Consider the following 17,064-nt stretch of genomic DNA (forward strand, 5'->3'; position numbering starts at 1 on the left):
ACAGAAAGCAATCAAAGTCACATTTATTTGCCTTGAAGCATTTGCATAGCAGGCTGATAAACTCATGTGCCAGAGAAAACAAATGGGAAATTTTCATTTCTAAACTTCGGTAGGCAGACATACTAAAATAAAACAGTTAAATTTTATCAAAGAAAGCTATTATATTTGATATTTATTTTATTAAGGAAAGACAGTAATCTTCCTATTCTCACCAGATAAAGGAGTCTAATTTGGTTTGAATTTCAGGTCCAATACTTTAAAAAAAATTTTATTTAAATTCAATTTAGTTAATATATAGTGTATTATTACTTTCGGGGTAGGATTTAGTGATTCATCAGTTGCATAAAAACACCCATCAGGTCCAATACTTTAATGTGACCATGTCAAGAGACATCTCAAAGTCTCTTGCTTTGCATTATTGAAACAATGCAGCCTTTTAGCTGAGATCTACCCCAAAAAATGGTCTCTGAGGGATCACAGAAAGAAAAATTGGTAAAATATCTGAAATGCTGAAGATGTAGAAGATGCCAGACCTTAGAAAGCCAAAATTACTTAATATACACATTTAAAATTAATAAAATAAAGGGAAATCAGTTCAGCACTGGACTATTTAAAATAAGCACCATTTCTTCCTTTCCTTCACTGTGTGACCCATTTGTTTCTTTGACTCAAGACCACAGTCTCTATCAGGCTGACATCTTGCCCCTTACCCAGGTAAGTGCCATAAGTCACGTTTCTGTACTCATCCCAGGAGATTAAGCCGTCTTGATTCATATCAAATTCGTGCCATTGGTTTTCAATATTGTCATATATGTATTTCTTCTGGGCATGCTTAATCCAGGATTTCAGCTCCCCCTCCGTCACAAACCCATCTTTATCCACGTCTATTTTATCTACAATCATTCTACAAGACAAAACAGTTACGTTTCAAGGTGCCAGCTCCATAAGGCTTTTTCCCCCAGATAGTAGGGACCTACCTAAAACGTAGCCGTAGGTGGCATTTTTATACTCCTCCCAGGAAACGAGGCCGTCCTCATTGAGGTCATGCCCCTTCCACTGTCGCTCTACATCCTCGTAAATCCAGCGCTTTTGTGCAAATTTAATCCAGTCTTTGAGCTCATCCACAGTGACAAACCCGTCCTTGTCGCCATCTATTTTACTTACAATCTTTCTGTAGAAAATGCAGAGAAATCCAGCAAGAGGTTAAAGGGACACAAGGCTCTACACCTAGCCAGGCGTGTGCTGTAACTAGAGGTGTTGCCCAGGGCTAAAGCATGGACATAAAAAAAAGTCTCCAAAAAACCTTCCAGACAAGCAACTGAAAATATTTCTCATAAATGGCCTGTTACTGGTCTGAAATGAGCCATCCAGATAAGGCAAGCACAGTCCATGGCTGGTGCACTTACATGCAAAAGCAAACCCAGTCAAGCAAACCCAGTCTCATCCCTTTAGACCCGGGTAGGTTACAGCCAGCGGCCAGAATTCAGGAGTGAATACCCATCCCTATCTGGATTCTCCATTCTTTGTATCAAAAAACACACAAATCTTTATGTTTTTCTTTATTGCTTTTAGGAGAATCTCAATTTCTTGGTAAATAATCACAATCACTGATACGGTTTTCTAAAAAATTCAAAAATTTAAACCAGACTTTTAATTCAGTTGCTTTAAAAAAAAAAAAAAAAAGGAACACTTTTGTTAAAAATATAAAGATACAAAGATAGTTCTGGGATCACTTATATCTCAAGATTTAAAAACAGAAACCAAAAAACCAACACATACACACATACACACACACCCCCAAACAGAGGGAAAAAAAAATTCACAAAGTTACACAAAGCCAGAAGGACAGACGCATGCTTATTCTAAAAAAATAGCTAGCAGCTAATTATACATTATGTTGGACTTTCACATATAACCACAAAAACAGAGAACTCTGAGGAAATGATGTGGTAAGAATGTCTGCCCTGACGTATGTGAGCTTAGGAGAATGTTAATAAGCTGAGAGGGTGAGGATACAGATGATAAAGCAAAACTACAAAGCTAAAGAATCAATATACTTCACTCTTCATGAGCTTTTCTTCCAGGTTTGCCATCTCAAGTTTAACTTAAGAATTTTGAAATATGTGCATGACATGAAAACCTCTGAAGATGCAACCATGCAACCACTCATTTATAGAGGCACAGACAACCTATGTAAAGTCACCCAAGTAAGTAGCCCAGTTTGGAATGGGAACTTCAAATCAAAACATCCAAGAGGGGGCGCCTGGGTGGCTCAGTCATTAAGCGTCTGCCTTGGGCTCAGGTCATGATCCCAGGGTCCTGGGATGGAGCCCCACATCGAGCCCCGCATTGGGCTCCCTGCTCTGCAGGAGGCGTGCTTCTCCCTCTCCCACTCCCCCTGCTTGTGTTCCCTCTCTTGCTGTGTCTCTCTCTGTCAAATAAATAAAAATCTTAAAAAAAAAAAAATTCAAGAGATTTGAAATCTTGGCATACTCCTATGCCCTATTATTTGCAGGATTGAAAAAGACTGTCACTTGGTAGCAAATGTCTTTTCCCACTATGCATTTTATGAATACAACATTGGAAAATGATTAAAATCACAGAGTACTAGTGACACTATGAAAAGAGATTCATCTTGATATTTGGTATGCTGTTAGCCTTAACTGTCTAGTACTTAAACTCTGTAATTTAACAAGCATTTTCCTTCAGGGAATGTGTAATCTAGCTTTTGCTCTAAAATGTTAATAGAGGGGCGCCTGGGTGGCTCAGTCGTTAAGCGTCTGCCTTCAGCTCAGGTCATGATCTCAGGGTCCTGGGATTGAGCCCCGCATAGGGCTCTCTGCTCAGCGGGAAGCCTGCTTCTCCCTCTTCCACTCCCCCTGCTTGTGTTCCCCCTCTTGCTGTGTCTGTCTTAAAATAAAATCTTAAAAAAAAAAAAAAGTTAACAGAAAAGGTAAAGCAGTAAGAAGCTATATCTTAAATACCCTCCTCTATCTACATGAGCATAAGACAAATTGTTTTTTTGCAACTTTAACCCTGGAGAGTTTAAAAAAATATTAACACATTAAGTTCTACCAGTATTAAAAACCTGCATTATCTAAAATGGAACCCAGTTTATATCCAAATGGTATTGACTACCAATATACTGCCATTGTACCGTTAAGAAAAAAAGGGTAAGGTATCAGAATGGCTCCCAGTCTCAAAGGAAAATTGTAAACTATTATAAATAGCCTGAAGAGAAGGATCATTCAGATAAAGAAGCATATGACTGCTCAAGATGGGCTTTTGTTAATGAAGTTGGCTGAATGCCACTCTATTTATTCCAACAGAAATATCTCAAATGCTTTAACACAGAGGTTGGCAAACTTTTTCTGAAAAGGGATAGATAGTAAATATTTCTTATTTTGTCGGCCACAAATGGTTTGTCACATATCTCTACATTTTAATAACCATTTAAAAATATAAAAGCCATTCTTATCTTGCTGGCCATCCAGCTTGCAGGCAGCTGTGAAAGTACACTGGAAGTGGGTATGTCCTATTTTAGGCACTAAGTTCTAAACTCTGATCTTTTAAAGCCTGTGCAAATTTATGAAGCTAATGGTGTTGTTTTCCTGTGACACTGAAGAACCCTATAGATGTAGATATGATGCCACCAAATAAACATTTCAGGATAGACACAATGTACTTAGTGGACCTTATGTTATTTCTCCTAAGAGGTAACACATGCCTCCACATTTCAAGAGTCAAAATGCAAATCCTTTGTTTGTTGTTGTTTTTTAAGTGAACCTGAGTAAATAGGCTCCAGGAGGATTCATAATATTCCTGAAATTTTTAGCATGCAAAATTTAATACATATTCATATATGTACTTTTCTGAGGTAGAGTCCTTTGCTTTCCTTAGACTCTCAAAGGGGTTGGTCTGTGATGATGAACTGCTCTAGTTCATTTCTAAGGCAAATATACCAAGGGTGAAAACTTTTAATATGAAGAACCACCACCTCAAAACAAATAAACCTCATTTGAAGGACACATAAATGAAAATTAAGTGCACTTAAGACTTCTTTGGGTGGCCAGGGGAGAATACACACATAAGAAAAAATGTTCTAGGGCGCCTGGGTGGCTCAGTTGGTTAAGCAACTGCCTTCGGCTCAGGTCATGATCCTGGAGTCCCGGGATCGAGTCCCGCATCGGGCTTCTTGCTCAGCAGGGAGTCTGCTTCGTCCTCAGACCCTATCCCCTCTCAGGTGTTCTCTCTCTCTCAAATAAATAAATAAAATCTTAAAAAAAAGAAAAAAGAAAAAAAGTTCTTTTTGTCAACATTCTTAAGAAAAAGGGAAAACTATATTAAATGTTTTTAGATATTACTGAAGATTTTAAAATAGTCGTGAATTTTTGCAACTACAGGTGTAAACAATGATCTTCTCTCCTAATCACTTGTCTTCTATATAGGCAGAAGGGGTGGGGTGGGGAATCTGTTGTCCCCAACGTCTGGTGTGCAGTCACCTATCAAAACAATGTTTAGAAATGCCACAATGAATCAGTTTAAAAAAAGAAAAAAAAGAAGAAAGTTCATCTGGAATCCTTGCTTCCATAGTACATCACCTTATTTCTCATTATCTCCAAAATTTAGAAGCAAATAGTATTCATTCATACATTCTATGAAAAGCATTATTTTAACCATCTTATTCTAATCAAATATAGAGTCTGCTCATGTATTGACCTTTTGCTATTTACTAACGACAAAAAGGAACATTCTCTCTACTGACAACTGCTAGCAGAGCTATTCCACTACCTGCAGAGAGCCAGAATATACTGACTGACACCAAGGCTAAAGGCCCTTCATTATTTAAGAGTAATTCTGTGAAGAGCCATGTGCAGACCCAAATGTGGGTCGGACATGCACATTATTAACAGGTAAGACATGAAGACCAAAACACCTTCACGCATCCCTATTTTTAGCCCAAATGTTAGCACAGTTAGAAGATTAAAATTAAAAGTGAGCGTGGTCTCTTAAAGTTAGAAAAGTAACCTAATAGAAGACTGACTCTTTAATGTATTTGTTTTTTTCTATTTTCAAATGTTTGAAGATAGTTTCTCATTCTACATAGCAAAATCTTTTGAGTATTTCTGTCAGTGTTTAAGAATAAAATATTGTACTCTTCAGTTAGCAGATAATCCAATGAAAGGATAAAATAAATTTATTCCGAAGTATCACCCAAAACAAACTTTGTTATGTCTTTTTTTTTTTTTTTTAAACATTTTATATATTTATTTGTCAGAGAGAGAACGCACAAGCGGGGGAATGGCAGGCAGAGGGAGAAACAGGCTCCCCGCCGAGCAGGGAGCCCAACGTGGGACTCGATCCCAGGACCCTGGTATCATGACCTGAGGCAAGGGCAGACGCTTAACCGACTAAGCCACCCAGGCGTCCCTCTATAATGTCTTCTACTCATAGGACTATCCATGATGACAAAATACTTTTGGAAATTCTTATGTGGTACAACTTTCCAAACAAATCGCTTAAATATAGTTCAGAAAGTTACACCAATGGTGCTCATTAAGGAGAAAATGTTCACTAAATTAATCCACATTTCCTCAAAAAGCAAGGCTTTGGATGAGCCAAAAAAAAAAAGACATTCCTAGATCCTCAGAAATAATCAACTGGGATTCCACCAAATCAACTCACTAGGTAAAAAGATGCCTCCTGAGAGCCACAGAACCCAACTATGGCCCAGCTGTTATTAAAACAGCAACTCACAAGGGGCGCCTGGGTGGCTCAGTTGGTTGAGCGACTGCCTTCGGCTCAGGTCATGATCCTGGAGCCCCGGGATCGAGTCCCACGTCGGGCTCCCAGCTCAGTGGGGAGTCTGCCTCTCCCTCTCTCGTGCTCTCTCTCTCTCATTCTCTCTCTCAAAAAAACCCACAAAAAACAAAAAACAGCAACTCACAGGGGCACCTGGGTGGCTCAGTCATTAAGCGTCTGCCTTCAGCTCAGGTCATGATCCCAGGGTCCTAGGATCAAGCCCCACATCGGGCTCCCTGCTTGGCAGGAAGCCTACTTTTCCCTCTCCCACTCCCCCTGCTTGTGTTCCTGCTCTTGCTATGTCTCTGTCAAATAAATAAATAAAATCTTAAAAACAAAACAAAAAAACCCAGCAACTCACACTCTGACATTAAGAACATTACTTATTACAATCTTCTAAAAGGCAAGATTGGTTTGCTTTTGTTTTTTATTAAGCAAATATCTGAGAATGAAAACAAAGAAGGTGAAGGACATTCTCAAAAATCACAAACTGTATAGAAATTAGCCCAGGGGTCTCATTTGCAGTTTATTATCCACTCAAAGGCTTGGCTTGGGAAACAATGAATAATAGGTCACGGATCATTTTTAAAAATTAAAAGCAGCAGGGATGAGATGCCCCCCATGTAATGTTCCTTTGGAAAGAAGATGCAGTTCGATCTGGGTCCTGCAGCATTTGGTACCTTTACGAAAAATGACTTTGCTTTGTAGAATGAGGTAAACTGTTACTCAGTGGAGAAATGTATGAAAGCAAGCAATTAAATTTTAGTGGTAGGAATTCTGTGGTTAGCTTTCAGAAGAATGTAGTTCAAAACAGTTTTACTGGGTGGCCAAGCCAGAAGAGAAAAAAAGAATGAGGTGATTTACAAAGAAATGTCATTACTTTAGCCCCCTGAGAGCTGGCACCTTACCCAAGCCTTTCCTTGCTCTCTTCTGGTGTCAGCTGATCAAAGGTCTTCGCTTCTTCAGCACCCAAGAAGGCATCATGGTCATAATCAAAACTCTGAGCATCATTGTGAACTTTGTCGCTAAGCTGAGGTTCATGGTGTACACGGTCCTTCTTTTCTGTGGGCTTGCTCAAGGCAAAGGCCGTGCACAGGGACAGGCACATAAGAAACTGTCGCAGGTCCATGATAATTAGATCTTAAAGAAAAACAAAGGTTAGTTAATTCAGGAAGCAGTGTGCTCTGTAATTAAATAAGAAATTAAAACTCATATCCAGTTATTATTCTGATATTATCCCAAATATTATTACTTAATCCATAAAATAAGAATGGTAGAATATCAGACTTTCCAATTTTATGGTGACAAATTTTCACCAGTTTCCTTCATCTGATTGGAAGCTGACATGGAATCAGTTAAAATATCCACCTTGTAAGTAGGCTCCCTTTTAAAAACACAAAAGTAGGGTGCCTGGGTGGCTCAGATGGTTAAGCGTCTGCCTTCAGCTCAGGTCATGATCCCAGGGTCCTGGGATCGAGCCCCACATCGGGCTCCTGGCTCAGCCGGGAGTCTGCTTCTCCCTCTCCCTCTGCCTCTCCCACTGCTCATGCTCTCTCTCTGTATCTCTGTGTCTCAAATGAATAAATAAAATCTTAAAAAAAAAAAAAGATTAAAAACACAAAAGTAGAACATTAACCCTCTTGCCCAAGTTCTTAAGACTTAAAAGCAAAAAGACCAACATTTTTTTTTTATTAAAAGATTTTATTTGAGAGAGAGAGAGAGCACAAGAGGGAGGAGTGGGAGAGGGAGAGGCAGGCTTCCCGCCAAGCTGGAAGCCCAATGTGGGGTTCATCCCGGGACCCTGGGATCATGACCTGAGCCGAAGGCAGTCACTTAACCAACTGAGCCACCCAGGCGCCCCACAAAAAGACCAACATTTAAATTCAGACCTACTGACTCCAAATAACTTTACTTTTGTATTGTATCAGGGGTCTGGTCTTTAAAACTGGCTGGTTATTAGGATCACCAAAGCCGCTTTAAAAAAATTTCCCCTATTGAATTAGAATCTCTGAAGTTTTAAACGTTTCTCAGGTGATTCCGGTGATCATTAGATTAGGAACCACAAAATATTTGAGATCAGTTGTCCTGTATACAGCAACAAGTTGTCTCCCATATTCATGCTCAACCTCAAACCACCTTCAAAGATCAAACCATTCAGATGGTACGGTAATGGAGAACAACTGCTTTAGCATTCCTTATACTGGGTTTCCCAAACTTGCCCAGGCATAAGGATGCTTGGAGTACTGTTCAAAGTACAGATCCCTGGGTTCTACTCCGTACTTTCAGAATCTCGGCAGTCACAGCTGACTCTAATGAACAAGCACAAGGCTGGAACACTTTTTTTTTTTTTTTTTAAGATTTTATTTATTTATTTGACAGAGAGAGACACAGAGAGAGAGGGAACACAAGCAGGGGGAGTGGGAGAGGGAGAAGCAGGCTTCCCGCCAAGCAGGGACCCGATGCGGGGCTCGATCCCAGGACCTGGAATCATGACCTGAGCCGAAGGCAGATGCTTAACGACTGAGCCACCCAGGCGCCCCCAAGGCTGGAACACTTTATCAAAAAATGTTGACCAAAAAATTGCAGAGAAGCTGCAGGATGGTAACTTGTTTAGCATACTCTACAGATTCCCCAGAATATTGTCTAGAGAGGTTACGGTCTTAGAGAAAAAAACTATAAAATTAAAAATCAAGAGGAAAGGTTTTCCCAATTTTCATATTTTAACTCTTTGACCAGTAGAACATGAATTCTAAATGCCTTTCCCCCTGTAGTGAGTCAGTTTTTGTAAATTCACAAAATCTCTTAACTCATTTCCACTTGTAACCAATGGCTCCCTTACTGGATAGGCAGGTGGTTATTAGGCATGAGGCTTGTTTGTAGGTTAAACCGTGTCCCCCCCAAAAGATATATATCCTGAAGTCCCAGTACCCGTGAATGTGACCTTGGAAACAGGATCTTTGCAGATGTAATTAAGTTAAAATGAGGTCATTTTGGAGTAGAGGGTGGGCTCTAATCCAATCATTGATATAAAAGGAGGGAAATTTAGACAGTCACACAGAGAAGAGAATGCCAAGTTATGAAGAGGCAGAGATTGGAATGATGCATCTGCAAGTCAAGGAATATCAAGGATTCCAGGCAACCCCAGAGGCTAGGAAGAGGGAAGGAAAGATCCTCCCCTAGAGCCTTCAGACAGAGCATAGCTCTGCTAACACCTTGATTTCTAACTTCTAGCCTCTAGCACTATGAGAGAATACATATCTGACCTTTTAAGCCACCCAGTTTGTGGCAATTTGTTACAGCAGCCCTAGGAAACTAATAAAAGGCTCAGTACAGAGGACCACTGTATCACATGAAAGGTAAATGCATTGCCTTACTCTAATTTGCAGATTAAGCTAGACAGACTTCACCTTCCCCAGGCTGTCACTAGTGGAACCATCTAGTCCAAGGGCTCACAATTTATATGTAAATATTTTTAAAAACATGAATTCTTTCAGCATAACTTTTAACTTAGTGGTTCTCAATCTAGACTATACCCTAGAATCACCCAAAGACTTTTAAGAAAATATGATCACGAAATCCCACCCCTAACTTAATATTTTTAAAAGGCAGCCAGGCTAAGAACCACTATTTTAACTAACCTCTCAAACAGCCATAGTAATATCTTAAGAAATTTGACCTGAGAGATGCCTGGGTGGCTCAGCCGGTTAAGCATCAGCCTTCAGCCCAGGTCATGATCCCAGGGTTCTGGGATCGAGTCCCACATCAGGCTCCCCGCTCAACATGGAGTCTGTTTGTCCCTCTCTCTCTGCCCCTCCCCCTGCTCGTGCACACGTACTCTCAAATAAATAAAATCTTAAAAAAAAAAAATAAAGCTGCAATCATACAAACACCCCTATCTATCTTGTTTCTTCCTGATTAAGAATTATTTCTCTTAGGGGTGCCTGGCTGGCTCAGTCTGCCTTCAGCTCAGATCGTGATCCCAGGGTGCTGGGATCGAGCCCCGCATCAGGCTCCTTGCTCAGCGGAAAGCCTGCTTCTCCCACTGCCTGCGGCTCCTCCTGCTTGTGCTCTCTCTGACAAATAAATTAAATAAATAAATGAATAAATAAAATCTTAAAAAAAAAAAAAACTGACCTGAAAATATACTTAACATGAAGAAACTGCATATAGCTGATCCTGCCTGAAAGTTTTGGGAGCTAGAATGAATTGTTCCAGGGGATTAATTAAATTAAAGAAATTAAGTATGCCAACAGATTAGACATATTTCAATGTATCTGTTTTTCTTGTAACCACCAAATAGTAAAGGAAGTTACATTGCATTACCTTGGATTTAGAGAGTTCTTTGGATTCAGTAAACTAAAAAATGCTTACAACAGCTAATGGTGAGCATGTTACATAAAGATTCCTTAAAAGTAGAAAGAAAGCAAATAGAGAAATATGTTTAATCCCAACACAACCTAGAAAGATGATCATACAAAAGCACAACCTGAGGTCTCCATGAGTAACTTTCAGGTTGTAAGAGCACACAAGGACACTGTACGCAGTGCCTGGGAAAGCAGCGCAGTGGGGAAGGGTGAGAAGGTCCTGAAATGGCAGAGGAGGCATCAACAGAGAGTAGAAAGTATTCTACAGTAAATAGGACAGCACCAATAAGTCAAATAGAAACGCCTCTAAGGAAATGACTGAAGGCAGTCACTCCTGGAATGCTCATTCTCCAAAAAATAGTACTCTTACTGGATGGTTGGTGAGACTGATGAAAACCCGTAAGAAGCAATGTGAAAAAGCAAGACCAAGAGACCGCTAGACAACCGGGAAGAAGGTGGGACTTTTCTTAAGCTGTTCCTACCAACATCAGAACTCAGCTATGCTTCTGAAAGTTTATCAGTATTCTGTTTCATGCTAGCCCATTGAAACGCCCAAATTTGTATACACCTGCACAAAGATATTCCATAATGACAGTTTATAATGATAAAAAAGGAATGGAGAACAAACAAAACCAGAGAACTAGTAAATACACACGAAACCTCTATTATGGGAGACTACACAAAGGTTAAAAAGAATGAGGTGAATCTATCTGCACTGAAGCGGAGAATTCGCCATGGCACTTTAAGTGAACAACAAAAAGCAAGTTGCAAAACAATGTTAAGATTTCATTTATGTAATAAGCGAAACCAAATAACCTCCCAGGTTGTTTGTATTTGTATAATATAGAACACATATGAATAAAAACGGAGTGGAAGGATAAACATCTATCTGTAAACAGTGGTAACCCCCAGACTCAAGGGAGAAGAGATGGGCGGGGTGGTGAGGCTGGTATGAACTTTAGTATTGTACTCTGCTGTCTATATTTTGTAAATGAATACACACTCATGTGTATTACCTGTGTATATTACTTTTTAAATATTATAAAAACTCTTTTCAATACTAGTTGCAAAGAAAACATTTTCAAGCCATTTCTCCAGATTGAAAAAGGAGACTGAAGAAAAACACATATCTATTAAGACATAAACTCTTTTTAAAGTAAAACATGCTGCTTTAGAGTAACACTTCAGCTTGTCCTTCAATAATTCAACTGATCAATCAAATCAGTGGCATAAGAGAAAATTAAGAGATTTAATGGCTCTCTTAAATGCCAAAATGAGTATGACTTTATTTTAGGACAAAATAAGACTTCCATCTCAAACTACAAACACTTCTTTAGACCAATAAAACTCTGTAGAGAAAAGGAACAAATTTCTGTTGTGGATATTTTGTGATATATCCAAACAATATCTATAATGTTAGAGGTTTACAAAATCAAGTAAAATCAAGTCACTGCAACAGTTGATTTTCCTTATACCTATTAATAAGGAAACTTCACATTTAGGAAAATTTTATATATGATTAATTACATCCTCAGAATAAAATACCCCAACAATTCTTGCATAATTCCTTAACAACTCTTGCAAACCTCAAATGTTACAATATAAATAATGCCTAAGCCCATTACCAGGCCTGGAAAAGATACTGTACAAAGTTTTGATACATGTAACATACAAAAATGTAACACTGATTCACTGTGATTTAGAGGCAAAGCTACATTTAAGTTTGAGGCTTAACATCTTGATAACAAGGATAAGAGAATTCCAGAGTAAAAGTCAAGAGCTTCTGCTTTATCATCTATCTATCCATCCCTTTTCCTTCTCTTTCAATTAACTTCCAATCCCACGCCTCTAAAGGCTCCTTCCCCCATTTTGCCAATCACTACTACTCAGGTCTCCACAATCCAAAATCTGTCTTTCCCAGACCTCGCTATTCATTCAAGGTTGCCCTTCCCTTTCCCTCACCCACAGGAGTGTCTATACTGCTATCTCTGCTCCTCACCACCTACTGCCACTGTGAAATCTAGCTTTCTACCTACCACTGATGGAACTACTTCTTAAAAAGGTCACAAGGACCACGTGATGGACAAAGCCAATGGTCCTACCTTCACCTCTCTGCAGTGGACAATAAAAAACCCTGCACTTTAAGTAACTTTTAAAAAAAATATACACCCTTTGTACCCACATATAATATACCAACTCCTGGCTATTAGAAACTTTCACAAAGGCCTCTTGTTCTATGAATATAGACACTAAAAAAAGACTGTACTAGATTTATCTAAATCCATACAGTACATAAAAATGTTCAAGTAGAAACAAAAGATATCCACCAAGACAAAGGATATTTTATATAGGAAGATGTGAGAACAGTACAAAACAACCTTTGACACAATGTATTTGAAGAACTACATTAGTGCAGTTATTTCTAAAGCATGTTTATCTTTTCAATCAAACTGAAACCAAATAATGGCCTTTCTCTTTCTCCTTCCCTCTTCATCACAGCTACACATCAATAGATAACAGGATATCAGGAAAACATAAATGGCGCACATAGATGTATGAACTTTTATCATGTGATCTAGAAGGTAAATCAATGGCTGTGGAAAAAGCATCTCTCCATCTCCTATTTCTCAAATGACCTGTAAGTTTTTCTTTCTATAATTCTGTCCCACCTTCACCAAGGATAACATCTAATATTTTTTCTTAAAAAAAAAAAAAAGAAAGAAAGAAAATCTGGGGCACCTGGGTGGTTCAGTCGGTTAAGTGTCTGCCTTCGGCTCAGGTCATGATCTCAGGGTCCTGGGATTGGGCCCATGTCGGGCTCCCTGCTCACGGGGAAATCTGCTTTTCCCTCTCCCTCTGCCCCTCCCCTGGCTCCTGCATGTGCTCTCTCAAATGAAATAAATAAAATATTAAAAAAAAAAAATCTAGACCTGTACTGTTCAGGACAATAGCTATGAATCACATGCAGCTGCTAAGCACTTGAACTGTGGCTGGTGTAAATAAGATGTGATATAAGTGTTACACTTTACATAGAAAAAATGGCATTTTGTATGCACTGGATTAAATTATTAACATTAATCTGTTTTAAAATTTCAGATGAAAATGTATTTGGGGCGCCTGGGTGGCTCAGTCATTAAGCGTCTGCCTTCGGCTCAGGTCATGATCCCAGAGTCCTGGGATCGAGCCCCGCATCGGGCTCCCTGCTCTGCAGGAAGTCTGCTTCTCCCTCTCCCACTCCCCCTGCTTGTGTTCCCTCTCTCACTGTGTCTCTCTCTGTCAAATAAATAAAATCTTTAAAAAAAAAAAAAGAAAAGAAAAAATGTATTCATGTGACATGTACTATATTTCTACTGGATAATGCCATGTTAGAGACACAAACTAAACAGAACAGGAAAGATATCAAGTAACTATCATCCTTCAAAGTATATCACCAATAATGGTCTCCCGCAAAAGTTATTTTCATGAACTGCTCCAGTTAATTCATAGGGAGAAAATTAATAGCATAAGCTTAAATTTCTTTCAATAACAAAGATTAGCCTTAAGAATCAGTTTATTTTATCCATTCAAAAATTTCCTTGAAAGCTCTAAATTCTTGCCATTTCCCTCCCTTCCTTCCCAGTCATTGGTCACAGAACACTTAAATTGTTCCAGGGAAATTCAGATGTCTGGATTAAATACAACTTCTCAAGAACATTAGCACTGAGTGATCCCACAGGTATTTTGGTTGATCAAAGACCCATTACTCAAAGTTAACAAGTGGGAGAAATGGGTGTGGTGGTAAAATTCCAGTTCTCTGAGCTGGATAATCAGCAAAAAAGGACAATCCTCTATAATGCAGCAAAAAGAGGATCTCACTGCCTAAGTGTCCACTTCAGTTGTGGGTTGGGGTAACAGCCTGACAGCAGCTTAAGTATACTAAGGCCCAGGTTATAAAATCTAGAAATTAAAGCTATCTGGTTATCTGACATTCTTCACTTACAACTTTAGTGCAAGTACAACGGATTATCACATTCAAGGAATAATGTCATCCTGCATGATCTGATAAAAGTTATGATAATGACAAACCATTTAGTCCATGTTTCTCTAGTGACAAAGCAAATTTACATTAGATCATTAACACATTCTAATTAAATTATTTGTGGTACTGAGAGCACACATTTATATGACAGCTGAGAATAGAAAAACTGCAAAATTTGCCTAAAGAAGAGCTTTGAGAATGACAAACTATTACTCAGGCTTCCTTAGTTCTATAACCAAAGCAGCTCAGTACAAACTAAAATTTTCTGGCTACGGAGTGAAAAAATTAAGAAAAAAGTTCTAAAAATTCTGGAAGAAAAAAGTTTCCTTTGGGGCTGATGAAACTTTAACACATAATTAATTGCCATAGGAATGCTTTGCAAAATGTAGGGACAGGAGCTTTGTTTTCTAGTTGCAGTTTTGGAGTGCATGTTTAACACACATAAAGTCCTTGAGAATTTGGTAGTTATTTTAGCTCAACCTCCCTTCGGTGCCAAATGTCTATAAATAATTTTAAAGTCCTAGATGAAAAGACCTATCTACTATGATTACTCCATCTGGAAGTAATCCGTACCCATTCCTCTTAACTTTTATAAAACTTGTACCACTCCACAATAATGATCATAGGCTACTTTAAGTTGTCTCCTTAGCTCCCCTATAGATAGTACACTTTTAAAAGGCGGGACTCTCAGCTAATATAAATTAATATCTTTCTACAGTCCCCAGTACAATGTCTTACATTTTTTATATACCAATACATTTTACTGGATTAGTTGGACAGTACTTGGCAGCAATGCAGTTCCTGCCTGCTCCCCAACCCCCAATTCCCCTCACCGGATCTGGCCATCAGGCAGCAACAGGCAAGTGTTATTTCAGCTGTTTTAACTCTAATACATAAATTACAACATCAACAACACCCATATTTAAGAGTTCACAAAGGATCTAGGATGTTACGGCCTAGCATCTCCAACGGCTATCCCTGGCTACACCTCTGTCCTTCCAATACCCCTGGCACACCCATGTTATAGAAAATTTGTGTTAATATCAATTACCAATCTCCTGTACTGGTGCAATGTATAGAAAATGCCACCAATATGTATCTTGTGACACATTACTGGATGAACGGAAGCCAAGAATTATATTGAGAGTTAGTGGTAGGAGTTGATTTCAAAGCTGTAACCAAGTACCATCCACTCAGGCATACCCAATTCATCTTTAACAGTTCATGGTCCTCCTAGTTGCAATTCTTAAAAAAAAATCCTACTGGAGACCCCTGAATCACTGTAAAACTCAGATTAGGCCTAGGCAATTCATTCTCTACTCACAAATACAATTTACAGGTTTGTACTGTAAATTTGTACTATAATACTTAAATTCTTCAGTGATGGCCATCGTCACTTGGCTAACTAAATTCATGGAATGAGGTCAGACATGCATTTGTCTTGTGTCTTCCACTCTAGGGCAAAAAATAATTTATCGGGAGACTACACGTTCTCTACTTCCCAACTACAAAACCATATTAAAAGCAACCTTATTCCCAATTCATTAACGTTGATCTTATGGCACATGCCGCCAGGAAGTGAATGCAATTCAATTCTCAGAGACATTACTCTGAGAATTTAAACAATCAGGAATTGAGATCAAGGGCCCTACAATTTTAGCAGGAGACCCAGGAAACTTTTGCCATAGTGCACAAGCTGCTTTCAAAACTACCTACCACCTAACTATGCTCTTAATCAGGGCAGCGGTTGGGAATTAACTTTACTTCTCAACACAGCATGCCAAAAATCAGAACTAAGATCTATAGCTAAAAGCAACAAAAAAGGTAAAATACAATTCCCTAATAAAGCTTAAAAACTATTTCCCGTCACTGACAGAAGTATACAGCCAAACACGGAAGCTCGAAGCAGTCGGCTTTTCTTTAAAATTACACAAAGGTGTTTTTTTTTTAATCACATAGTGTCTTCAGGCATTCTCCCCCACCCCCTCCCCCCGCCCCGTTTCTACACCCTCAAAGTCAGCGAACACGACTTTCTTGGCAGACGCACCCGACTCTCGGGATGTGGCCTTGGGGCTGGGCTGGAGGACACAGGTAGGCCGGTTAGTGGGAGGTGGCAGAGAACTGTTACACTAACACTACCCCACTGCCCTCCGACCTTCAGTAGGCAAACAGGAGGGACTCGGTGAGAGACGGAGCCCAGGGGCCGAGGACGTGGCAAGCCAGGCACAAAACAGTACCCCCCAGAACGCAAAACCGGGAGCCGGAGTTCGCCGAGACTCAGGCCCCTTCCCGGCGCGCGCGGGAGGGCGAGCGGCGGCCTTCAACTCAGACTGCGCGCCGAGGGCCGCGGGGTCGCGAGCAGGCTCAGGGCCCGTTCCTCCCGCGCTAGCAGAAACAGGGGCCCCGAACGAAGGGGACCCATGCCGCGTCGGGAGCGAGTGCAGACGACAAAAAGCGGAAAAGGACGAGGCTGCAGAAGAACTGGGGACCGCAGGACCTACCTTTCCTCGAAGCGCCCACAGCCCAGGTTCCCGTGGCCGCCGCTCACCCACCGGCTCAGCTCACGCGCGCAAGCACCGCCCAACCGGAAGCAGCTCCGCGCCCCGCCCCCACCCGCCTCGCCGGCGGCCTCCTGACCAATCATCAACGAACCCGCCGCTGACGTGCAGCATTCCCCGACATCCATTGGCCCTACAGTCGCGTAACCGGGATTGGCTGGAAAGCGCCACGTCCCCGCGAGCGCGCCGAGTGCGTGGACCGGATTCCCGCCCAACCCTGGTCCCCGGCCCTGTGGGGATGGCGGGCCCCAGCCCCCTACTCCGGGTGGCGTGTGGGCGCGGCTGTCTGGCGGCCTGGTCCCAGTTCACAGCGCGTGACTCG

The 17,064-nt window shown here is 40.4% G+C and overlaps 1 protein-coding gene across 2 annotated transcripts in view; it reads right to left on the minus strand.

Annotated features, from left to right (window-relative positions):
• CALU (calumenin) overlaps positions 1 to 16,831 on the minus strand; it is a 31,938-nt gene extending 15,107 nt beyond the window's left edge. Inside the window, exons 1-3 of one of the 2 annotated variants that reach the window (XM_045864313.3) lie at positions 16,686 to 16,831; positions 6,711 to 6,942; positions 711 to 904 (exon numbers count right to left, since the gene is read on the minus strand). In XM_045864313.3, coding sequence (XP_045720269.1) covers positions 711 to 904; positions 6,711 to 6,931 — 415 coding nt within the window. In that variant the 5' untranslated portion in view covers positions 6,932 to 6,942; positions 16,686 to 16,831. Of the gene's footprint in view, positions 1 to 710; positions 905 to 977; positions 1,172 to 6,710; positions 6,943 to 16,685 lie in introns of both variants that reach the window. The other variant, XM_045864312.3, reaches the window with a different exon arrangement.
• Positions 16,832 to 17,064: the final 233 nt, after the last annotated feature.

This window comes from Mirounga angustirostris, unplaced genomic scaffold (genome assembly GCF_029215605.1).
Source record: "Mirounga angustirostris isolate CCGP_5_RB_7025 unplaced genomic scaffold, mMirAng1.0.hap1 SCAF_12, whole genome shotgun sequence".
Classification (NCBI taxonomy): Eukaryota; Metazoa; Chordata; class Mammalia; order Carnivora; family Phocidae; genus Mirounga; species Mirounga angustirostris.